Source organism: Microtus ochrogaster, chromosome 16, assembly GCF_000317375.1.
Source record: "Microtus ochrogaster isolate Prairie Vole_2 chromosome 16, MicOch1.0, whole genome shotgun sequence".
NCBI lineage: Eukaryota > Metazoa > Chordata > Mammalia > Rodentia > Cricetidae > Microtus > Microtus ochrogaster.
Genome location: NC_022018.1, coordinates 9391893 through 9418810, shown reverse-complemented (window position 1 = coordinate 9418810; position 26918 = coordinate 9391893). Strand labels below are relative to the sequence as shown.

Here is a 26918-nt window from a genome sequence, read left to right as displayed (position 1 = left end):
TACTGTATACTCTAGCTGCTGAAATATACTACACACTCACACAAAGCTTCTACTGTATACTCTAGCTGCTGAAATATACTATACACACATATTAAGCTTCTACTATATATTCTAGCTGCTGAAATATACTCTACACACACATACACACACATATATGAAGCTTCTACTGTATAGTCTAGCTGCTGGAATATACTATATACACACATATGTACTATATATGAAACTTCTGCTGTATACTCTAGCTGCTGAAATATACAATGTATAGTTATATTTACTAAACACATATATATTATATAATATGCTCTATATAGAATATACAACACACACAGTATATAGGGTAGAATTACGTATGACTGGGATGCAGGAGGACATCGCTTAGTTCTCAGATGAGGGTTTAATAGCCCTTCCCTGGTCCTCCTTCTAAGAGGCAAAGTCAATAGGCTCGGTCCCAAGGGTCATTCCTGAGCAGTCACAGCTGCTTCTCATGAAGCTGACAATGGCTGTTAGGGCTGAGGGACAAAGTTCTACCAATAGTTTCTTTTGGAGGTTTAGGCTTTTAATGTACACAAAAAGCTGGGTATCCTACCTCCTATAGGCACTCTGTGTCTCAGCCATTTGGGGCAATACATCATCACTTAGTAAGAATCTTGACCCCTAAAATATAGCGTATTCTTAAGCAAACCCGGGTTTCTGCTCACTAGCATGGCTTCCAGGTAAGAGCTTCCTAATCTGGAGAAGAAAACTCCTGACTGCATGGCACACATGAATAAGTGGGACAGAGACAGGGCACTGGCTGCCATTCCCCTTCTCACCGGGGGTCTGTCCATCGATACACACTAAGGAGCACTCTCTAGCAAGCTCCCCATTCTATTCATGGGCCAGAGTTAGAGGAGACAACGGGGATGCTACAGGAGACCTTTATTTCAGAGGAGGGGTTCACAGAACTAGGAGGCATTCAGAGGCCTTCCGAGGCACTTTAAGACTGATATTCAAATCTTGGTTTATTTGTTGTTTTGGAGATTGCTGTCCCACACTGTCCTGTCCCCCCTCCCCACACCACCGCACCTTGAATTTACAGTCCTCAGTAGCTGGATTAGAGACACATATTATTACACCTGGCTTCAAGATTCAAGTTAAAGCATCTCCTCTGTTGCTGACATTTTCGGGAAACAAAACTGCTCTTGAAAAAAAAAGGCTAAGATCCAGTGTTTTCCCCCTTTCCTGCATTTTCCCACTCATTTCCTCTACCCTTTACAAGACTGGCATAGAGTACGCGGCTGTGGCTTAGGGGCCAGGCAGGGCCCCCCCTCAATTCTCCTTATAAAACATACAGTAAAAATAGATGAGGACAGCAGTGTAAAAAATGCCTGGGACAAAAGCAGAGCAAAAGATCAGCAGGCACAGGCGGGATGGGCCTGTGTGGGATGGCTCCCAGGAGGAGGCAAACTTGCAATCACACTGCACTGTAAAAGAACAGAGAAGTAACTGAATGAGCAGGGAGGGAGGGGTGTTATAATTGGGGACCTGGTGTACGAGGAGGCCATGAAGTAGCCTCAAGACCCCCCCTCGATAAGAACCTGGCACAGAAAGAAAACTTAAACACTCAGGCCCACATCCGCCCATGAAACGGATTGTAACTGGAATACAAAACAACTGGTTATCCAAAGCAAAGTCAGGCAAACACCTTATTTATCTCTATAGTTCCCCTTTGAAAGCAACACATTTGCCTGTTACTTTCATGTAGTCACATATCAATTTAATGAACAGGGAAATATTATGCCCCGACTGTGTACCCAGCCCTTAATCCAGAACTCTCCCTCCTACCATGAGAAACAATACAACCTGCTATCAGAGAAGGGTTACATAGAGTTAAGTTCTAGCAAGGTCCCTGGGTGAGTTTCTTTAATTAAAGTCACAGGAACCAGAAGAAAATTAGCACAGTGGGATCAAATTCAAGCACCACTCGATACTTTGGGGTTATTTATTGAAAACAAATACAAAAACAACAACAAAAAATCCAATGTGCCATCGAGTGGTTTCCAAAAGGCCCCTCGAGGCTTTGCTTTCTTGCTACAAACGGGTGCCTGTCCATGCCCTGCAGAACCCCAGTGTGGCCCATTCAGCTCTTCTGTAGGCTATTAAAGTCAAGCTCAAAAACAAGGCCAGGGCACTGCCTGGCCTGCTGGTGGATCCTGAGCACCTTCTGAGCCCTCTTCCCAGAAGAGAGGAGAAACTGAGGTTGACTTCAGGCGAACTATTGGGATCTGGAGAGAAAAGTAACTGGGAGGTTTCCAGAGGAACTGCTGCCTGTTAAGCATGGTTGGACAGGACCCTAGGGACTATTCTCTTGCTATTCCAAGTGTGATCTGGTTACCAGCAGCTTGGACATCTCCTGGAGCTGGTCAAGCATAGGGCATCGCCAGGCTCACTGAGGGCATCGCCAGGCTCACTGAGTCAGAATCTGCATTTCCATAGCATGATTCAGTCTTAAGCCCTGTAAGCCTCATTTCCCCGAGATGTAAAGCAGGGATGGGCAAGCCTGCCTGGCAGACTCATTTGAATAACAATCTCCATTTAGCACTCTGCCTTGAACATTTTCTTTCACTTGCAGTTCCACTTTGGTTAGCGATAGCTAACAAAAAGCTGCATCCACAGAGCTCCCATAGGCTGTGCAGGCATCTCTCGCAGTAGGAGGGTCTTCTCTGCCCAGCCATCGTTGGTGCTTATATAACAGTGAGGAGAAGCCTTGTGACCTTTGTAAGTTTTGAAAGCTCCCTGAGCCTGATAAGTTTTGTTTACTTCCTGGATTTTGTATGTTTCCTTTACTCCCAGAGTTACGTTAACTTCCTTCCCCTCCCCCAGAAGAAAATACTTAAATGCATAGGAGATACACATTCCACCCTTGTGTACAGAGATGACAAAATGGCCTAAATAGAGTACATAGCTTGCTGCAGGACATTCTCCAGGCCTCGATCTTTTTCATTGTTTTGTAGCCCTTACCATGGTGCTAGCAAACAAAGGAACTCTGAGTATATAACTCTTCTGTTTTGTTTGACACAGTTTCATTATGTAGGCATGACTGGCTTGAAACTTGTGTAGACCAGGCTGGCCTTGAACTCACAACGATCTGTCTGCCTCTACCTCTCCGGCACTAGATTAAAAGAGTAAGGCATGAGGCCCAATATACATTTGTTTTATGTATTGGTAAATCATACAATACATGGTAAAGCAAGAATTAAAATGAAGATTCCAATAAACACACACACACACACACACACACACACACACACACACTCTTCATGCTAACTCTAAAAGTGAAGGTGATTTTCTTAGAACTCATTCTTCCTCACTGTTTCAAAGGAACTCACCAGTGGAGACCATGGGCTTCTGCAGCAGAGAAGACTGCCCCCACCCCTCCCCGCACTACACATCCCGATCATTGTCAGTGCCAGAGTCAGAGGGACAGGAAGCCCAGGAAGCAGGTCTGACCCACTGGCAACCATGCTCTATGTTGGTTTTGTGCTGTCCCCAAGCACAAGTGAGAATCTCTTCCCTATTCTACTTTCCTCGTCCTGAGTTTCCTTCATTGGAAGCATCCTTTATTTTCTTCTCTTGAGTATCCAAGGTCCGAGGAGTGCAGAGGTAAGGAATGCGTCCTTACTCTCAGGGGCTCATGTTCTTCTCGTAGAAGGAGACAAAGATAAGAAGCACAATACTGTTTGCAGCTGTTGGTAGGAAAGGGTAGGGTGAGGCTACCTAGAAAACTCCTCCCCACCATGGAAGGCTCTCCCTTGTGCAGATTGTCAACCTATAACAGCCACTAGCCCTGATCTCAAATGATGTCCTTCAATTCACACAGCTAAACTGAACTGAAAATAGTAACAGATACTATATTCTCTTCCCTGATCTGGGGAAACAGAACTGCTGCCCAAAGGTGATCCATGCTAGGGCTTGATACATCAAAATTTTCAATATCAGGAATATATCCAATTTATACAGACACATAGCTGTCAGTTATGCATTGTAAACCAGCTACTCCGTCCTCGGGCACACAGGTGAACAATACAGACAAAAATCCCTTGACGACCACATTCAATTCATTTCCCCTGCCACCACCGTGTGTGTGTGTGTGTGTGTGTGTGTGTGTGTGTGTGTGTGTGTGTGTACACAGATGTCTCTGCAGTGATACACTGGGAACAGTTATCATCTCCGGGGAAGGGATAAGTAAATTTGGAAAGAAAGGAAATTTTTCTTGTCTAGTTTATAATTTATGAATATGAGCTATTTAAAATTACTTAGAAATAATAAAAAAGGAATTAGGTGAAAATGTGACTGTTCCCTTAAACAGAGGGCCAGTGACTTGTCTCTGGCTAAGGATTACAACAGGCTCCAAAAATCCCTGTCAGAAAGAGAGAGATGATCCACTGATTCCACACAGATCACAGATGTAGGGGCAAGGAGCCCCAGATTAATGCTGTCTACATGGTTATTGCTCAGGAGATCCCTCTAATAGGCAATGAGATAAGTGAAAACTAGAGGTTCCTTGGACCTAGCCTTCAGTGGAGACTCAGTACTCCCGCAGAGAGACGGGTGGGCCCAGTAGTCCGTCCCCATGGCCCAGTAGTCCGTCCCCATGGAGCAGGGAGTGAAAGACACCCTCAGCAGTTTGATGCCAAGGAGCCACTGCTTTTCCTTGCAACATTCCCACTGCGATGTTTCTGGTGTTCATTTAGTGCCTGTGACTTCCTGTCTCAAGCTTCATAAATATAGACTGGTGGCTTCACGAGCTTTGGTACCTCCTGCCCAGCCCGTACCACATAGAGAAAGTGGCTGCAGTGGGTCAGACCTACTCCCCAGGCCTTCCTGTCTGTCTGCCACTCCTGACACTAGTGACAATGGTGATGTGTAGTGCAAAAGGAGATGCCTTCTCTGATACAGGCACCCTGGCCTCCACTAATAAATTCCTTTGAAACTGTGAGAAAGAGTGAATTCAAGGGAGTCCGTGTGCACATGTGTGTATGTGTGTGTGTTCACGGCTCCTCAGTCTATACAAACTCATACCAGACATTTTGCAATAAGAAAGGAAGATAAAAGCCTTGGCGTTACACCTAGATTAACGATGGCAAAAGTGTTTGATTGTGAAAATGTGGGTGTTTCAACAAAGCTAGGTAATAAGGAACATCAATAAAACTGTCAGCACCGGCCAGTTTCAAGTAGATAAAAGAATAGAATAATTGGTACAGAAAGACAACCCTCTAAATTAGGTTAGATGAATGGAAATACCCTTTTCTTTCAAGCCAAGTCACGAGGACATTAACAACAGCAAATGATTCAATTATGGGCCATTTCAACCAAATATGATCTGAGCTACAAACATTATTTCCCCCAAACCCTCTTTTATAAGCTACAGATACGACACACATCAACAGATGCAGGATGAGAGGGCATGGGAGAACATACGGGGCCTGTGTCTTCACTCCTGACTCATCACGAGCATGATGCTCTTTCTATACATGCATCTCTCCCACATGACTATCCTAGAGCAATTAAATCAGTAGTAAAACAAGTGCACAGTCAAGGCAAAATATACATCCACACCCACGTCATAGCAGACAGGAAGGAGGCTTGCAGTGAGCGGCTCCCCAGTCTCTCCGGGTTCAGTCCTGGTTTTCGTCTGCTAATGGCTGGCATTTGGTGTTGTTAACTGTGGATGATTCATTTCAGAGGAACTGCTGGGCTTCTAGAGACCAGTTAAAAGGGAATGGGAGGGGGGCCTTCTTGGCTTATTTCTCACGAGCACTTCAGCAACGGCTCTGTGATATAAGGATGTCTTGACAAGGGCGGGGCTCATTGCTCTTCAGCTGAGTCCTCTATCTTACCTATGTATTTGATCAGAACTCCCCAGGGGCAAAGATGGACCTCCAAATCTGGACGGCAAACTTGTGTGTGTCAGAAGTTGCAAGAAATTACAGCAGGTTGGGAGTTGGGAGGAAGAAGCACAGATTTTAAGATCAATGCTTTTGAACATCTGAATGCTGTTACTCCTTATTTTCTGGACCCAATGTATTTCTGGAAACTCTGACACATCCACAGATGTGTAGGGAGCACTCGAGGTGAACATACCCGGAATCCTATTGCCTAAGGGACATCCCACAGAAGAGATGGGTCAGCACCTTGCAGCTGGGTGTGGCTTTGGGAAGATGGGAACACCCATAAATGTCCGAAGTGATGTTTCATACTCAAAACTGAACAGAAACTGAAAAGAGAAAACATGGGAATGGCTCGGTGGTGGAATGCTTGTCCAGTAGGAATGAGACCAGGAGTTTATTTTCCAGATCTATAAAAGAGGAGGAAGGGGAGGAGGAGGCTGACAGCCTGAAGACAGTAGAGTGATTAACACAGCACTTTACCAAGTGTCTAAGTGGGGAAAGAGAGACAGTGAAAAGGCCACAGAGGGATGTGTTTCCTTGGACTTGGCCTGCTATATACCTCAGTGCCATAGTTATACCAGGCTCCTACCCAATATTCTAGACACGATTAACTTTGACCTGGAACCCTCCTTTCCGCCTTGGGGATTGAAGAGAGAAAGGCGCCTTGGCCATGAAGTTAAACCCAGAAGAAACTGCCTCTGACTTTCAAGCAGGGATTAACCATTTGCAGCCTTCCATTCCCCCTGCTCGACAATTTCCACCTGCAATACTGAGAACTATCTTTTTATCTGGATGTTCACGGAGAAGACGCACTCTGTCTACTTAATCAATCCTGTGTATCCTGTCATTCCTAAATATTCAAAGTCTCTAAATCTGTCTTGGATAATGATAACAGGACTCCCTCTGCTCACAGAAGCCTCTCCCCTCCTTCCCTGAGGCCCACTCCACCCCTGCACTCCCTTGAAGCTTTGCTGGGTTATTCCCATTCTAGTTTACTCCCTGACCACACCCACTTCTGAAACGCAATGCGAATGTGCTATTTATTCTTTGATGCCTTCTTCCTACAAGATGTATATTCCTGATGGAAAGCCATGTTCCAATTCTTGTGAATGTCATTTTCTGTTTTCCACTTCCCAGCCCCCTAACCTAGCAATATACTTAACTGGGCACTTTCGTTGAGAGGCATTGATGGGTGTCGTTCAATTGAGTAAGCGACTCCCTGTAAACTCTCCAACAGCCATGCTTGATTAAATAACATGAAATTTAGAAAAGGCCAAATTCTTCAGTAGGGCTATGGAACCTGGAGACGCTACACTGTGGCAGAGCCGAAGTTCCCCCGAAAGGCTTGAGTGTCTGCCATAGACATAGGACTTTACTGTCGCTCCGATAAAGAGCAAGGCAGTAGGGAAGCTCATTGTCCTGCTTGGTTTATGTCAACTCTAGTTTCGAACCCGGGTCTGCTTACAGCCAGCTGGGGAGGGCTCCAGCCATTCCTGGAACAGGGACTGTGGCTTTCCTTTCTGAAAGGATGAAAAATAGATCTGTGTATTTTACAAAAGGGACTCTGGGCCACCTTTGGATTAAAAGTTAGGAACTTTGGTTTTATGTTTCTATTAAAAGTTTTCTGAAGAAATGGACGAACGAAAATAATAACAACATCAGGAGGTCATTCCATGTTGAAAACCTCTTTATCAGGGCTCTGACAGAGCAGAAGACTGGAGGGGAGCCCGCAGTGTGCTCTGAAGTTATCACCTGCCCCCTCGGCGCCCCACTTCCATGGGGAGGTGCTGGTGTCAAGAACTTGGTAAAGTGGAAATCTCTATACACACGCTGGCTTTCCTGAGCCAAGCGAAGCTGGCTTTAGCGCATCTGTCTCCTTGAACAACTAGAGAAAATCCCGGCCAAAAGCTGTAAAGAGGAGTAAGATTTTGAAAACATACCCGCAGAAAGGCTAAAGGATTTGATGAATTCTGCCCTGAAGAGGAGAGATTTAACAACTGTCTTTAAACAGATGAAGGGCTTTACCCGGGGCCAGTGAGAGCCTGCCTGGAGGCCATGTGTTCTCGGTCTGCACCGAATGGTGGTGCGAGCAGCCAGGTTCCAACAAGAGAAGCTGTTAACTGTAATGCGCTCAGGACACAAAGCAGTGGTTCTGGGATGCTCCAGAGAGTGTTGGGCTAGGAACTGCTTCACTTGGGGGACGGTAAGGAAGAAAGATGAAGGAGTAAAACTACATCTAGGTCTCAACCCCACAGGAAATAGTCTCCTAGATCTGGCATAGATCCACGTGTTCTGTCAGTAGCCTCCTTTGCTACCTTTGCTCTTGACCCCAAAGAAATGAACAAAATAATAACAACATCAGAAGGTCATGTCCATGCTGAAAACCCTTTATCAGGGCTCTGACAGAGCGGAAGACTGGAGGGGAGCCCGTAGTGTGGTCTGAAGTATACCCACACCCAGAGTGAGAAACCTGCCTTCCCGTTCTTTTCCTGAAGAGCTCGCCTGCTACTTTCGATGTGACCTTGATGAACTACACCCACCGCCCTGCTCTGGGGTCTCTAGGCTCTGAATAGTTACTGAGCATCTTCGTATACGTGAACACTGTCTCAAGGCCTTCTTCTTACAGCCATCTTTCCATAGCAGTTTCACGGGTTTACTTCAGCGTGAGTTAGGTTTACACTGAGTGACAAGAATGGAGTCTCCAAAGCTATGTCCAAAGGAAACGTCCCCTCACCCGCATCTTCTGGGTGAAGAATCCAAAGCTAAGCTAGTGAGTAAACAGCCGTGATTTCCACCCAGGTCTGAGGGACTACTAGGGCCATGTTCTTTTCTACAGAAGACACCATGCATTTCAGCATCATGTGACTGCAGAAAGGTGGGGTAGGTGGGCCCTGCCCCCTGTTTTTCAACTTCCACAGTCCACAGTCCTACCAGGACCAGACTCAAATGTAGTATGTGTGGTGTTTGTAGGGCAAAAGTCATTCAAACTTCTATTGTGGATTCTGTACAGTGTTACAGACAGCTTTGGGAGCCCGACATCCAACGGGGCCTACTTCTTACAATTTCTTTTGCAGTTTAGACTCTGAATGAACTAAGATGAGCATGGCCCCCAGATGCCAAGCCGAGGAAGATCCCACAGTCAGGTTCTACCATCTCCCATCCAGAGGGCCCATAATAATGAAGCATTGCCATATTATTATAACGAATAAGAAATCACATACAAATGACAGGGAAGGCAGAAATAATAACTTACATACGCTGCAAGAAACAACTGTTTACACATTCGAGAAGTTGCTTTCTATACTTCTGTTAGCTGAGCTGAGTATGCTTTGACCTAATTCCGTGGTGAGCCAATAGTGCCAGGCTTACCAGGGAGGCAAATGGTTGCTATGCATGATGAAAGCCAGACTAAGGAATATCTCAGACTGGGACCCACACAAGAATGTTGTGTGACATTAGTGAGAAATCTATGACAAGACATGCCCCTTCTATCAGCTGCAGATAGTACCCACTCGTCGGCCATGAGCTCTGACACAGATATCTATTCAAATTACACAGAAGGATAACATCATATGACCAGAAATGGCCTTCAGTGTCATCTGGCCTGACCCCCTTATGTCTGGGGTCAAGTTCCCCAGTTTAGCCAAAGCACACACTAGTCAAATCCCATTACGGTGACCAGCACAGGATGTGCAAGTGATGGAATTTTATTAGATGGTTAGAAATCACATTAGATCCTGCTGCAGCGGATGTAAACACCCAAGCTTCCTAACAGCATGTTAGCAAGAAAAAGAACCGTTGGAACACCCTAGAAGATGGGGGTGTATTCACACGGACACCCCCACACCTTCCTATGCACTCTCTGGAATTTGCATGTGTTGTAACATGTGCACGGGATCTATGAATCTGTACTTCCCATTGATGGAGGCGGAGCATGGAGACAGGGTTGCTGAAGCGATGTCGGTGGTAGAGCAATAGAGTAGTGACCCCCTCAGTTCACCGTTCCATAGAACACAACTAGAATTTGCACCCAAGAAAGACAGTGGACGAGGACCTGTGAGGAGAATCCACAGTTTGTAGTGCACTTGAGCAGTTTGATTCTCTGTGAGTTCTAGCCATGGTTTATCCCTCTCCAAGTCTTTATTTCCCAACCCTTACACAGCCAAAACCACCTCCAGACTGAGAGCCCTCTCAGGCTGGGCACAGGACTAGAGGAAGAGATAGATATGGTACAAATGGAGCTAGCACAGGCCCCTGGAGCCTCTGCCTGCCACTCACAAAAGGGAATCCCATGTCTAGACCAGCAAAGGGAAAAGAGAGCCCTCTTGACTTTACAGCAACATATGCTAGTACTTTACAGACCCTGGCATGTGTCAGCATTTCTAAAGTAAACTCTATTTTCTTTAGATGAACGAGATTTAAAAAAATAGAGTTGGAATATAACCCAATGAAAATTGCTTTGGTTATTCGCATGCAATAAAGCGTAGAAGCAGAAAAAAATCAATTGCTTCTGATTTATTTATTCATTCATTGTCCATTTCCATTCTCTCTAATGTAAAAAAAAGTATGCAGTTTATAATTTTGCAAGCCGTTAATCTTTTCGAGGAGAAAAAAAAATAGTTCAAGCCTGCCATTGGTTGCCCAGCATCTTGGCGCAGGAAATGCATGTTTAATTAAGGTTGGGGAAAGAACAGGAAAAAAGGAATTGATTTCTGTTTATCAAACATTTTTTCCAACATCTACAATCAGGACGTTATTGTAAACTCTCAAGTCTGATAAGCTGGGCTTGCATACCATGCTAACAATCTTTTAAGGCAACTAACTGTAAGCCTCACTCTGTGTTTGCTTTATTATTTTTCAAGCTGGCCTGGATGTGCATGCTTCTTGGACTCAGGTCATCTTCCTGTCTCTGCTTCCAGAGTAAGGGAGTCCTCAGGCATTCACCACCTGGGCCAGGATAGGTTGCTTTGTCTGACCCTGATTGCTTTATTTCACCTCATTTTTGTAGGTTTAAATATTTCATACTACGTGTTGTCAAATCCTCAACTCTTCAACGGCATATTCTATTCCTGGCTGTGCAGGGCTGAACAGAGAAGGGAAGCTGGGCATACCAAGGATAATTGCAATGAAGAGCAGAACACGTAAGATACCAAGTTTGAAAGGACGAGGAAAGCCTTTAACCTATGCCAAATCATCAAACACTATTAAAAGAGGACCCAACTCCAGTGTGGTCCCCATATGCCCATGGTTATGAAAATATTCTGAGCACCTGCTAAGACTGACGATGGACAAGCCAGATGAAAGTGATCAGGGGCCCCTATCAACTATCATTTGCCTAGAGCAGTGGTTCTCAACCTTCCTGAGGCTGAGACCCTTTAATATAGTCCCTCATGTGTGGTGACCCCCAACCATAAAATTATTTCACCACTACTTCATAACTGTAATTTTGCTACTGTTATGAACCATAATGCACATAGCTGATATGTGACCCCAAAGTGGTTGCAACCCACAGGTTGAGAACTCCTGACCTAGAGCCTTTGATCTTCCTCCCATCACAGCCATTACGTAGAGTGAGTGTGTGTGTGTGTGTGTGTGTGTGTGTGTGTGTGTGTGTGTGATTGCGATCTTGTACTTATAATCTGTGCGAGTCTGTGAAATGGCCAAGTTTTCTAGCTGGGAGAGCTGAAGGACAAGAATGTCTGCCTTCCAACTGGGGACACAGACCCCAAACACGACTTCTTTCCCTCATCTCTAAGGGGAAGCAGATCCTGTCTTCCAGTCTCTCTTCCATGCCACTAATATTAACCGTTGTGTCTCCCTGACCACAGAGAGAGGAGGAGGAAAGAAGAGGTCAGTCAATGCATTTCGGTTCGGTTTACTCACGACCCCGTCTAGTGCCCAAGGCAGCCATAATTGCCCTGCACCCGTTTGGACAAGGCTGATTTTCTAGCCTTCCCTTGTACCATGGGTGTTCAGTCTTCCCCACACGTACAATGCTACACTTAAGAGATACTACTTGAACAAGGGTGGGGCGAGGCAAGAGAAGAGGATGCAGAAAGAAGAAAAATACAAAGAGAAAACCTGCATGTTGTCTCATCTCATCAGCTTGATTTGCCTTTTGAGTAACCAGTAAAATGAATCTGCAGATGATGCAAACGTGTAAGACTCTAAAGTCTGCCACCCTCTTTGTTTCGTTTCTGAACACCGTTAGACCAACTGGTTTTACTTCCTTTTCACCATACACAACACAAACCCCACAGAAGCCTCCTGGGAGAGGGTGCGCTCCTCTGGCATCTGCCCTGCACACAGCATTTGGAAACGCCTGTGTGGATGGTCTCTCAGCAAGTCCGAAACCTCCTTCTGCTCCACCACTAACAGATGGCTGGCTCCTCTTGGTACATGGGCACAGCATCTTCAGAAAAACCTTCCCCTGCTACAGCACGCCAACTAATTAAATGTCACTGTGCTAATGCCCTGGCCACGACAGGAATGGGGAGACCCAGAAGACCAGGGCTCAGCACAGCAGGACGAGGGTCAGAGGTCATGCTCTCCTACCTTCACCTGATGACCCCGAGAGATCGATGATCACGTACACCTTTCCTTCTGGCTCCAGATCAATCTGCAAGGAAGAAAACGAGAGCGGGTCTGTTAGTGCTCGTGCGGGCAGCTCAAGGGTCCACATTTCCACCCGGAACTGTTGTAGCCAGAGGAGCAGCTCCATGCACTCAGCAGCCCACACTGTGTCAAGAGTGAGGCGAGTTAGGAGTGAGCTCCAGCGCTGAGGGAACATTTACTGTGTTGTACCAGGAGGTCTGGAGCACCCCCAAAAGGCAGCATCAATCAGGGGTCTTCAACTGGGAAGGACCTTGTTTTACAATGGATCTTTAATGGCTTTCTAGAGGCATGGCTGTCTAGACGCTGACGGTCATGACTCGCAGAGAGAAAGCTATAACTGGTACCTAAAGGGTAGAGATGCCAGGGAAGTCAGGCATATAAGGCAATCCCCACAGCTAAGGATCACCCAGCCTACCAGGTCAACTGCGTGAAGGTTGGAAGGCTTTGTGTTATTGCCTTTTACAGATAAGGAAACTGCTCAAAGGTCCAGGCTAAGTGTCAGTGCTGAGATTTGATGCCAAGATCACCCAAAGGAATGTGTGTCCTTCATTCGATAGGACTGCTTCTCAGGAAAACCAGAGACCCGTAAGACGTCACTCCTGTTCTCAGTGATTCAAATCTCATTGTGATGTTAAAAACCAGAACAGTGATGAGCTCAGCTAATAAGAGGGAGAAAATAAACAATGAGCAACTGGATCCCCAGAGCAACCAAGAACAGTCAGAGAAGAAACAACAAAAACAAAGGCACAGAAAGTCCACTCCACTCTACCCTGAGTCCCCCATGCTTTGGTTCTGTGCTGGCTACAGGGGTGTTCTGTGACCCACAGATTCCGGCGGGCTGTAAAGAGAGAGCCAGTCCATCTAACTGCTTACCAACGGCTTTTCCTTTTATGCCCAATTTGCTCCCTCCCCTACTCGAACTCAACTAACTCCCACTACACAGAACCAGGCAGTGGGAAGGAAATCAGAGGACTGGACCACTTAAGACATCTTTGCAAAGCAGGAACTCTCTTTGTAGAAAGTGTGCTTTGTGTGTGAGAGAGTAGTGACTCTGGAAGCCTTGGTTCTCTAAGTCCACACTTAGAGAGACCCCCCCCACCCCCACCGTCCATCTGTATACACAGAGTTCCAATGGACTCAGCAGTGCCAGGCTCGCGCTCCAACAAGCTGCGCATTTCTTAAGAACAGGAACCACCATCCCTTCCTGTAATTTTTCCACTGTCACCAGCAAAGAGCAAGCAGATGCTCAGCGAGGAATTCTTAGGAAGAGGCAGTGTGGTGAACGTCTCCTGCTCCTTCAGGGTCAAGGGCAATTTATGCCTCCTCTCTGAAGCTTTTCCAGATACTCCCATCAGGCCGCATTCCTCCCTCCTCTGGGTTCCCACAGCACACCAGACATGTCCTAATCAGTTTTTATTAAACTGAAGCACAGTGTCCATGTCGTTCTCTCCTGTGCCACACTCCCAACCTTGGCTCGTGTCTCTTGGCCAGAAAACACCCAATACCCATTTGGGGAGGTGGGAAAAGGCTCTGGATTCTAAAGCATATCTATGTCCGTCACTCCTGAAAGTCTTCATGCCCAGGGAGAAACAAAGACTTGTGACTTGCACCGAAGCAGCAATGACACAAGACTCAGAGAGGGAAGCTGAGGTGGCCACACAATGACCATCTATGAGTACCTGTGCAAGGTAAAGACACTCAAGCTGAACAGATGTCCTCTCCAGGTCACCCCTACCCTTTCCAGAATCACAGATTCTAGAGCCACTCGGGAGCTGTGTTGCACTGCCAGACTTAGCCCTGAAAACGCTAACTTTCTGCTCGTCAAGTGATCTCTCTCTCACTGGTGAGGCGACTGGAGGAAGTTCAGGCACTCTGGTCAGAGAGTGAAGAAGGGCAGTGAACAGATCTGTGTCACATCCAGGGAGACCACAGGATCCACTTGTCTGAGCCTTGGCTCTAGATGAGAACCAAATACCTAACCGGGGATCTCACGGGATGCTTTCTCGTGCAATTCCACCTCCTGAGTTCGTCATTTCAAATGTGTGAAGAGAACAAAGCTTCCCCAGAGCTCTTAAGCACGAGTATGACCCCATCATAAACAAACCCCGGCCCTGGCATGGAATTACAAACAGGAAAGCCAGCCACTGGCCCTGCTCAACAGCGCTAAACCAGAATTCTATCCCTGCCAAAGTTCAAAACGATCAGGAGCCCTTTTGCCCCTCGAGCATGGAATTCAAATAATGTATGCCTTTTGGAGATTAGATCATCTCTGCAAACCCCCAAACAAAATGAAACACTTTCTCATATCCTCCAAGTCAGAGGTTTCCCACGGCTGCAGACTGTATTGGTGAAGCACAATGCTATCTGTGTAAGGCAGGGAGGAGGAGAGGAAAAGAATGAGATGGGCAGCGAGGCCTATCCAAAGGCGGGCACCGAGCCTATCTCTGCAAAAGGGGAGTGAGGATCGTAGCAGGGAGGACAGGTCATTGACAGTAAAAATGTATTAGGATATTACCATTCAAGATAGCTATCAGAAACCATTTTAGCACCCACTGCTCCCTTGATGCTAGGGAACTGCATTTCCCGACCAAAAAATAGAAATTAAGCCATTAAACTTGCCAAAAGCAACAAAGAGCTTTGCAGGGTGAGCAGATGGCTGCAGAGCTCTGGCCAAGCCCCAGTCAGCCAAACGAGGAGGCTTTGAGATTCCATCCAGGGTGGCGGGACTTCAGTGCCGGTGACTGGAAGGATGGCTGAGTACAAAGCATGGTAGAAAGTGGTCTAGCTTCACAGCCAAGTTTATTTCATCACAGATTCTGCCCATGGTGGCACGGCCCAGATAAGGAAGCAATGTGAGCTCCCAGGCCTGCAACTTTGCAGTCTCAGAGGGCATCAGTACCAGTGCCAGGCAGCTGGAACAACTTAGGAGCAGACCCCACCCCTCCCTCCAGCCATTCCCAGGTCAGCTCTGAACCCCACCTGCAATGCGGACTCATTCCACTTGCCCCAGCTGTAGCCCTATTCATAAAATCCTTTCTAGACTTCTTGCATCTCCTTGACACACTTCCTAGCTACTTTCCCTTTCTCTTGGACTGTGATCTTTCCCTCAAGCTAAATCACCATTGGCTTCCCCACTAGCCAGGGCCAGAAGCCAAGGAGACAGTGGGGGAGATGACCACAGTCCTTGGCTTCATACCAGGGCTGAATCCCAGTTTTGTCTCTTACCCGCTGAGTGACCTCAGGCAATTATTTCCTCTCCATAAGCCTTGGCTTCATCTGTAAAATGGGTTGTCATGGAAATTCCATGAGACAGAAATGCAAAGCATTTGGCACTCAGAAAATATTCAATGTGTGGAAAAGAAAATCGACCAGGACTGGATGCCCTGAAACAAATAGGGTCTACAAGATGGCTCATTGGGTATAGGGGCTTGCCACTAAGTCTGATGATCGAAGGTTCAGTCCCAGATGGTGGAAGGAAAGAACCAACTCCACAAGTTTTCCTCTAGTCCCTCTCTATATTAGTGTTATGCCACACATGAGTACAATGTGTATACACATCACACACACACACACACACACACACACACACACACACACACACACACAGTCTTTAAGTCCCTTCTTTATAATCCAAAATTCTTTCTACTCTTACAAATCCCCTCATACACACAGAAGACCTTTTGTGTTCCTTGATATTACCGTATATTATTACAAGATATCAAATAACTTTTTAGTGCTAACTGTGACTATCAAAAAAAGTTAAGTCTTGTTCCCAACCTGGGGACAGGCAAAAGGTCCATGGTGCCATGACAGATAGGGAGAAGGGATGTCACAGGTTTCCTGGGCATTGACTTGGCTTCAGATGCCTTCACATGCCTTGGCTTACTGACACCCTTACGAAGTCAATGACAGTCTCAGTTTCCAGACAGAAAAGGGGACGACAGTGAGCTTCACCGCGGTGCCCACCCAAAACTACCTCATCACGGAAGGAATTGATTCTGCCTCCACTCCGAGATCAGACTCGAGCTTTCTACTACCCCATAGAGGCCTCACTAATACCTGTCCAGGGTATTCTCCTCCCAGCCAATGTTGGTCTCATCCTTTTCAGTGGCCACTGGCTTCCCAGACCCAACCTTCCTAAGGCAGAGGGATGCCTTGTAGATCCTCATTCCATTCATTCCAGTGAAGGAAAATGCCACAGAGACAGAACAAACCACCCAGAAACCCCTGCAGCAGCAGGGTGTCAAAAACAAAGAGTCACATGGACTTCTGGGTGGTGACTGACCTTCTCTAATGCCCTTCATGGGTTGATTTTTATTTACTCCTCATAATTTACCTGTAAGGTAACAGGTAATGCATTGGTCTATGAATAAGAACCCGAGACGGAGATGGTAGCACGTATCTGTAATCTCAATACTCCCAAAGTAGAGAGAAGAAGGTTATGAGTTCAAGGCAACCCTGGGAAACATAATAAGAAAATCTCAGCAGGAGAGTGTTTTCTTAGATTCACAAGGTCCTGGTTTCAAACCCTAGCAGTTCAAATAAACAAACAATTTTAAAGCTGAGGTTATAAAGAAGAGTAGCCAGCGTCGCCACAGTATGCCAATGAGGGCACATCTGCTTCGTGACGTCAAGGTCATCATGTATCCCTTGTCTCTAGGAATACAGCCCTACAACTGAGTATTGTAGATGACTCAAAAGAGCTAGCCACCCTCAGCTCCTAACTCTCAGGCCAAGGACCCTTCCAGCACCCCACACCCCCATCAGAAATGCTGGAAGAAGTAGTTTGGAATAATCACAACTCTACCAGGGAGTGATCAGCAACCTCCTTACCTACAAAGTATATTTCAGGCTTCAGTGACCACAGGTATCTATGCCTGTGTCTAGTGGATTGAGGATTTCAAGAGTTAGGCGGTCTGAAATTCAGTCAAACTTCCTCCTAACCACAAGCCAACTTTCACCTGAGACCTCTAGATAAACTTCCCCAGACCCGGCTCAGGCCACCTACTTTCACTTCCTGTTTCTCACCATCCACAGGCACCGAGCTTGGAGAAAAGAATAGATGGGGAGAGAGGTTTGCACTGGCTTGGGTCCACCTACCGGGACTCAAGTAATTAGATGTTTTGTTTCTCTTTCTTCCTTCCTTGGGAAAGGTTGGGGAAGATGTAGGAGGTAGAAGAACCATTCGGAAAGGAAGCTGAACACAGTGGCCCAGGTCTGTAATCTCAGCCACTTAGGAGACCGAGGCAGGAGGTCCATAAATCCAAAACCTGCCTAGGCCACAACTGGGTTAAGGCCTGCTCTGGCAACTTTGTAGGACCCTGACTCCAAATCAAAAGAAGAAAATGGGGAGATGGCTTAGTCACTGGGATGCCGGCTGCCTAAACACAAGGGCATGAGTTCAGATCCCCAGCACCCATGAAGAGCCGGGTGTGGGGATACACAGTGCAATCCCACTGCTAGGGGCGATAAAGACAGGAGGATATCGGAGCTCACTGACTACCCGGTCAATAGGCAGTCCCTCCAAGTCGAGGAAGGGGTGCATCTCAACAAGTTAGGGGGGAAATGATAGAGGAAGGATACACATAGCATCAACCGCTCACTGCTCCGCACGCACATGTACGTGCTCGCATACACGAATGCAACAGATACACACTAAAGTACACAAGATCTAACACAGTGGTAAAAGGCTTGCTTAACAAATACCAGAGAAAGTGAGAGAGAAAATAAAAGGAAGACTCAGTACCCAAGTCTGTAGCCTTCAGTTTGGGCCACTCTCCCACACTTAGGTACAACACAGCCTCAGGGCTTCCTGGTATGGGAGACACCAGGCTGAGAAGGACCACTCTGGCAGCCAGAATCTCATAGGAAGTTCAAAGCACCAAGTCATGGCAAGAGAGGGAAGGCGAGTAGGGGTGTGAGTTTGACCCTAACGCATTGTATACAAATACTATGATATTGAAAAAAAATCAGACATAAAAATTGAAGTCACCAAGGCACCGCAAGGGCAATGCTGCAGCAGCAAACACGCAGTGGCTCTTCATCAGGGAGGAAACTGCTACCCGTTCCACCGAAAGCACACACTCACTGGTCAAGAGGCTGTGGGATGCACGTAATGAATGGTTTTCATGGTTCCACTCTGATAACAGGCAACCATAGCAACCGCTTCCATGAAATAATGGGGAGGGGTTGTTTTTACCCCCTCAAATGACTCTCACTGTAGTGTAAAGATATTATACAGGGGGCAGCAGGTGGCTCCGTGGGTAAGAGTGTTTGTGATGAAAGCAAGAGAACCTGGGTTCAAATCCCCAGCACCCACATGAAAACGCTGAGCATAGCCACTCACGCCTATGACTCCAGCAAGGGAGGACAGAGGCAGGCAAATCCATGGAGTCACGGGTCAGCTAGCCTAACCAAATCCACAAGCTTCCGGTTCAGTGAGAGACCCTACTTCAAAATTAAAATCAAGGATGATAAGAGGAGACACGTGGCATCCTCGTCTGGCTTCCATATGTGCACACGAGTGCACTCGCCCACCCTGTTCCCACACACAGATGCTGTGCGGGCTTGTGTGTGCATCCCTGCAGAGTGGAGTCTCACTAAGCAGCCTTTGTTTGTACAGTGCTGGGGATTGAACTCCGGTCTCATACGTGCTGGACAAGTGCTCTTCACTTGAGTTACAGCCTTAGAACCAACAGACATTTGTATGTGTAGTCTCTACAAAAGCATGTCCTATTAAGTTACTTCAACATTCACAGACGTTGGGGCTGCACAGGTGGGTGATGGAGGTGACTTGTTTTGAAGACATGAATCTGTACACAAACGTCCCTAGCAGTTGCACTCCCTAGGAGCCTCAAACTGGAAGCAACTCCACACTCACCGGCAGTACGAGGATAAGCAACCAGCACGACATCCACACAATGGAAGTTTGCTTAGCAATAAAAATGAATAAATTAGCAGTACTATGTGCCGTGCCAAAGACACCAAACACCATATGGTTCCATTTATATAAGGTCCTGAAACAGGCAACACTAACTTACAGTGACAAGAACCACAAGGGTGACTACATCCTGGAGGCAGAGGTGACCAATGATTGCCAAGAGACGCAAAAGAGTCTTTGGGAAGATGGACATTTTCTCCATCTTAAATGTGGTGATGACGGGGTGAGTACATACGTTTGAGGAAACGCATCAAGCTATGCACTCAAAATGGCCGCCTTTAGCTGTCTGAGAGCTGATTCTCAATGAAGTTGCTCTTTAGAAAGGAAAAAAAAAGTCTTACTTCCCATAAGGGTTCCTCCACAAGCTTCCTTTAAATAAAAAAAACATCTTTCCACCCCCAGAGCATTTAAATTTTCATGTTCATTTTTAAAAATAAAAAGACTCATTGAGAGTTTTTCATGAGCACATCTGTCACACAACATAATGTACACCTACCCGTGTGGGTGCATACATTCACACACCACCCACACACGCGAACACACTCGCAGGCACACAGCTGAGCCACCCTCTCCTGTCGTCTGGGATCAAAATATAATAATAGCAAGAAAAACACATCCAACATGTAGGTTTAAGAGTCTACCAAATTCTTTAATCCTCTTTTTCTAAGTGTGGATCTCCATTTTTCTCACAGACAAAATGAGATGACTTTTCCCAAACGCTCTGTAGTGGTTAGTGGGGACCCAAATGACCTAAATGCACCAAAAAAGCGAAATAAATAAATAAATAAATAAATAAGCAAACACCATTTGATACATCACTCTACAAGTAAGAAAAGGATCTAAATGTGCTGGGTGGTATCTGAGATTCAGAAGTGGGAACGACAAGATGCAAGTGTTTATATGCTAAGCTGTCGTGCAAAACATGGGCGTTGGTGTGTGGGTGGACACACACACTCCAGATATAGCGCCTTTCTAGGGGAACGCTTGCTTTCAAGGTTTTTGTAAGTTATTTGAATTTATTTTTGATTCTTTCGTATCTGTGAGTGTTTAAGTATAGGAGCACACATGTTTAGAACACACATGCTTAGAACACACATGTTTAGAACACACATGTTTAGAACACACGTGGAGAGGAGAGCACATCCCTGGATATTGGTCCTCAGCATCTACCTTGCTCAAGACAGCATCCCTTGGTGCTTGCTGTGGCATACACCAGGCTAACTGGCCCACAAGCGTCCTTGGATTCTCCAAGCTCTGTCTCTGATCTCACTGTAGGAGCAATGGAATTATAGAACATACGACCTTTCCTGGCTTCATATGGATTATGGGATCTGAATTTAGGGTCTCACACTCGTGAGGCAAGGGCTTCACCCACTGGGACATCTTCCCACCCACTAGCAAGACATTTGGTCAACAAGAAGTGGAAGCCTCCTCATGAGATGGACACCACAGGATATGGAGACCAGAATCGGGTCTTCTTCTCCATTCCTAACCCTTTTGTTTTTAAATTTCCATTCAGGATCATTTGTTATATAGTTTTAAGTCAGCAACTTTTCAAAAAATAAAATGTCCTTTTAAGTGCATTGGCTGAGTTGGCTTTCACTATTGGACACATCTTAGTAAGTAACCCTCAATCTGGTGGGCACCCTGCTTTCCCATCATTCACAGTAAGGTCACGGGAAGCAACTGAAAAGCAGCCCACCCTTGTGAGTCTCACATCTAGAGCAGAAACCTGCACGACACATCTTAGCTCTCGATATACCACAAATGCAGTAAACACAAGTTCAAATCTGCTGCTTCCTCTTTCCAGTGGCTCAGAAAGAGCTAGCAGCTTCTGGTGACAGAGATGGCGCAAAACAAATAAGTCTATGTGCACTGAAAAGGCTGTCCAAGACCAGCAAACATTTGACTGTGAGCCAAGCCTAAGAGGGGGCATGTGCAAGGACAGACACTGTCAAGGTACTGCCCGTAGCTAGGCAGGATTTCCAGGCAAGGAGAATTCTGGGGAAAGGGGGAGAGACACAGGAGACACAGAAGAAGCAGGAAAGCAGGATGGATAGCGCTTCTATCTTGGAAGAAAATGTTAAAACACAGTATGCCCTAACAGAAAGTGGTGTGGGCACAAACAGAACAAATAGCAGGAAATGTAAGCCTTGACCCTGGCCATTCTGAAGTGAAAAGCTCCTTGCTATTATCTTGCATTTTGCTGGGAATAATCTTTTTGTACACTATGAAGAAGTGCCCCTCTGACTAGTTTAATAAAAAGCTTAACGGCCCATAGCTAGGCAGAATGTCCAGGCACAGAGAATGTCGGGAAACAGAGAGGAGACACGGGGAGACAGGGAGGAAGCAGGAAAGCAGGATGGACAGGACATAGATGAGGTAAATGAGCCTTGGGGCAGCACACATTTAGCTGTATGCTTACTTCATTTTCCCGCTTCTCACATTAGACCAGCATGGCTTAGCGATGGAGTATATAGACACTGACACCAGACTGTCTGGGTTCAAATCCCAGCACTACCTGTTCCAAGCTATGCGGCACTTACTTTGATTTCTTTATCTCCTTGTGAGCTATCCCTTGAGCCCAGGCTTCGTAGCTAACAAAAACAGGGATACTTTTTGGACTCAACAATGAAGCCATGAAAGCCTGCATTGTCCTCTTTAAAAACCTGAGTTCAAAGTACTTGAAACCACAGCAAAGCAGCCAGGCAGATCAGTGAGCACAAACAGGATGCAGGCTACCCAACAGCAGTCAGTCGGTGCCCCCCAGGCAGTTGGTGCCCCCCGGGCACATTCCTATGTGACCATATTCTGGATATCAAGTCTGATTTATTTTTGCTTTGCCCCATACTGTTGGAACCATATTCTCTGAGGAAAAAAAGACCAGTTTGGCAAAGCTCGAAGAAGCTTGAAATCTAAGAGTCAGAAACAGTTAGAAATGACTTGGTTCAAAAACACAAAGAAACCAATTAAAAGGGGTCAGGTCTTTTTTCTTTTCTTTGCCAAACCGGCCATGTTCTTTCTCCTCAGCTATGTATTTCCGCATTATTTTGAACTAAATTTTGACCCAAACTGACTATAATGGTGTGCTTGTTTTTCAGAAATCAAAACTTACTTGCCTGCTTGAGATGAGAAGCGAGTCTTCGGCCCCATCACTCCCAAAAGGGACCGATTTTTAATAATCCCTATTGAAGTTTTTCTCATGGCCACTGCCATGCCTTTAAATTATACATGCCTCAATTCTCTGGCTTCTTCTCCAGGTGTTTTCTTTGCCTTGTTGCTGTGATAGATGAGAACTTGGTTCAGCAGTCACCTTCCTCCTCATTCCCTTTCCACTAGACATTCCATGTCAGAATTCTCAGTTTTTAGGCAGTTGAGTGAGGTCAGTGGTATAAACTCACCTCACATAGATAGGGTCCTTAGTTTGATCCTCAGCAACACACACATACACACACACACACACACACACACACACACACACCTCGTTTGCTCCTCTATCTTTCTCAATAACTAGAAAACACTATCTAAAATGTCAATTTCTAATCACATCAACCCTAGGCTATCTCTTGGCCCTGCACATTGTAACTAGAAACCATCGGTGCTTCCAGGGCTCCCTGCCCTCCCCGTCCCCACACCTTTGTAATTTATACCAATGTTGGACACTCAAGGCTCACAATGCAGGCAGACATTCCGTTTTCCTGCCACAGGTAAGTTCCATGCTTTGTTATACAGTGGCTCTAAACTCTGAAAACTAATACCATTCATATACAAAGGCCTTATAAACTGCCTATATATGTACATATTCATATCTATATTCATACTCTTATCCATGTACAAAAGTGGTAACTCCCATGCTACTGAGTGGACAACACAGCATCAAACTCAGAGTCTTTGGCTTCCATTCAGTTGCTTTTCTATAATCCCCAAAGTTTCCCAGGATCCTTCTGAGTCTCTAGGCTGGTGCTGTAAATGACTTGGGGTGCAGTCTCTGTTGTCAGGACCCACTCTCTCTTGTTCTGAGTTTATGCTAGGAAATTGTATTCTTGGTGCAACGCTATTAGTAGTGGGTATGACGCCAGTGTGCTAAGACTCAGCATGTCTGCCCTCACAAGTGAGCTTGATTAGATATCGAATTCTAGGTTTAAAAAAACCATAAGCTATCAGACTGTCCTTTTAACATCAATACGGACAACAAAGACTCTGATGTCAGCCTGACGGCCCTGGCTTCCTTTCTGGAAGTCTGGGGCCCTTTTTCATCCTTGCTGTTCTTGCTGTTGTTAAATTTCGCAGGGATGTGCCTCAGAAAGGCTTTATATATATATTTTTGATCACTGTGCCTCGTGCTGAAACTTGAACTTGTGGAAGCTACTCTGAACTTGTGGAAGCTACTCTGAACTTGTGGAAGCTACTCTGAACTTGTGGAAGCTACTCTGAACTTGTGGAAGCTACTCCTCTATTTATCTTTTAATCCTTTGTCATAGTCTTTTATTTCATTTTCATTCTTCTGAAACACCTATTACTTGAATGTTGGGCTAGTGGAATTGATCCTTAGGTGTCTGATCTTATAAATAGGTTTTTAATTCCATAGTCTAGATTTCCTTGACTTTATCTTATTATCCTTTGACTGAACTTACTTCTAATAATACATTGGGTTTATGCATATGACTTCCTACTTCCTTGTGGCTCTCTTCTCTTCTTCTGGTACATACATACAGCACATATTCGAAGAATACCATTCCCATCTGCCCTTAGGGTTGGACAGAGGAGTCCTCCCTTGCAGCAGGAAGCCCGGATGCTCTCCTTTAAGCTTCCGATGAGGCCCTCCTCCCCTTGGTTAACTGGCAGTGGTACATGGCCCTAAGTTGTCCTGAAAGCCTGGAAGTGATCTCTTTCCGTTCCTCTCAGGTGGTCTCAGGCACAGTCTATGGAGTAGCAGAGAAATGGTTTCTTCTGGAAACTTCCACACCATTTTTCTAGCCCTCCCCCAAATATTCGACCATTTCTTTTGCAAAGGGTCTTCCAACTTTTCTCTCGAGGAGTCAGCCTGACTCTAGGTCCTTCTGCAGTGAGACCAAGGAGCATACATCTCTACAGCTAGGTCTATCCATAGGCTCTCGTTTTTCACTCCCACCCTTGGGGGAAGCACTCTCCCAGCCTGGAGTCCTTCAGAACACCATGGAGAAGCTGTCTCCATGCTAGGCTGCAGAACCTTCCTAATGCTGCGACCCTTTAATACAGGTCCTCATCTTGGGAGGACCTCCAACCATAAAATTATCTAGTTGCTACTTCATAACTGTTATTTTAGTGCTGCTATGAATCATAATGTAAATATCTGATAAGTAGGATATCTGACCCCTGCAGGGTCACAACCCACAGGCTGAGACACACTGATCTGTACTGCTTTGAACTGAGGCTCCCCAGTCCCTCCAATGTGCTCCACTGGGTGGCACTCTGCTGTCTCCTCGCCCAGAGTTTAAGGAGAAGTATACTGGGGTTCTGTCTGCTCTCAGGGCTGTGACAGATTCCTCCACGCTCCCCCGTTTCTCTTGTGTACATGGAATCTTGAGTGGGCAAAGGAACAGACACAGTTGCTTCAAGAAAGCCTCAAATGGAAATTTCCAAAACATGTCACCTTGAAGTGACATTATGCAGAGCTGGTAAGAATGAGGGAGACAGAGCCACTCATGTAAGAGTGTGCCCATGGAGTGGAGACAGCTGCACATGTGTAAAGAAGGCTTTGGCATTACATAACAACACTCCCTTGACCTTGCGATTCCGCTTTGGGGAATTTATCTCATTCACACATGGGCAAAAGATGATCATTACAGCATTTTTAAGAACATCAAATTAGAAAGTAATGATATAGTTAATAGCTTACTACCAAATAAATGGCAGACTATTCAAATCATTACACACCATACAAAAATATTTAAGATTACATTTAATAACATGGAAAACTATTCACAGTGTGGTATTAAATGTTAAAATTAGCTTATAAAGGAATATGTGCCCTCTGATCCAATCTTGTGAAGACCAGTGTGTGAGGGATATATTTATAATCACATTTTTTAAAAAGGACCTATGCAAAAGGGGGTGAGGTGTGATTTGTGTGTGTATATGAATAGTTTTTAAACATTCTACCTTTCTCTTAGTTTCTACCACACTTTATGATTAAACGTAAGTGCACTATTCTTTTAAGAATATTATGCCAATAAATCCCTTATTCACAAACAAGGAAAGGCAGGCACAAAGAGGTTACTAATAAGGTAGGCTGTAAGCAAACTCCTTGGGAATCAACAATCGGAATCTCAGCTTTCTTAACTTTAATTTGGGGATACAAGTTAAAAATGGGGCATGACTTTAAATTGCACATCTCCAAAACAGTTTAATTTTCAGGACAGTGGTAAGAGCGCTGCTCATTCCTAACCAGTGGGAGAGAGGCCAGTGCGCTCCTCAGCTGGACATGGCCTAGATAAACTAAGGAAAAGACCCACATCTGATTCCCAGCACTCACCTTGTGGGGCTCACAACCACCTGTAACTCCAGTTCTAGGGGATCTGATGTCCTCTTCTGTAGGCACCAGATATATGACACAAACATATACATACACAAAAATATGTCTTTAAGAAGTGAGCTAAGTTGGACAATAGTGGAGCATGCCTTTAATCCCAGCACTCAGGAGGCAGAGTCAGGCGGATCTCTGTGAGTTCGAGGCCAGCCTGGTCTACAGAGCAAGTTTCAGGACAGGCTCCAAAGCTACACTGAAAAACCTTGTCTTGGAAACAAAAACAAAACCAATAACAACAATTTAAAAAAAACAGCAAAAAGATAAGTGAACTAACCTTAACTTTGGATCTGCATGCCCTTCTCTGTAAGGGGAGGTTGTTCCATTTGTGTGTGTGTGTGTGTGTCTGTGTGTGTGCACACGCATGTGCATGAGTGCATGCATTAGGGGGGGCATGGAAGCGGGGGTGATGTAGCCCCTTGTTTCATATTTTATACCTTTCACGTAACACACTGTCATAGCCTGCAAACCTCACTGATCCGATGATGAACAAACGTCCTGTTATGAAGGGCCATACAGCCCTCCTCAGGTGGCAGTCAACCTGCCGTTGTTACTTCTACAATCATACACTGGAATACTTCCTTCTTATCTAAGAAAGGCTCTAAGAAAACCAGGCGCAGGTCTCAGACTTCCATCAGGTAAAGTAAAATAGAATATGTTAGGCAAGGCAAAACCAATGGCACTTTACCCCCAGTCAAATATCCATCACTTGAGTCTGCTATACGATAGCAGGACAGTTTTAAATGATTTTACGTTTATGTGAAAACAGTGGGATGGTGTCTATAAGAAGTGTGGCAGAGTTTTCCATTCTCTGAGACAGAACCTGTCTTTACCCATAATGACATGTTTGCGTGCTCAGCTGGCTTTC

The 26918-nt window shown here is 45.6% G+C and overlaps 1 protein-coding gene across 1 annotated transcript in view; it reads right to left on the bottom strand.

The window, feature by feature from the left end:
• Nucleotides 1-26918, bottom strand: part of Prkce (protein kinase C epsilon) — a 530068-nt gene that overhangs the window by 325850 nt on the left and 177300 nt on the right. The window contains exon 2 of the mRNA XM_026783064.1: nucleotides 12486-12549. Within this exon, the coding sequence (XP_026638865.1) occupies nucleotides 12486-12549 (64 nt within the window). The remainder of the gene's footprint in view (nucleotides 1-12485; nucleotides 12550-26918) is intronic.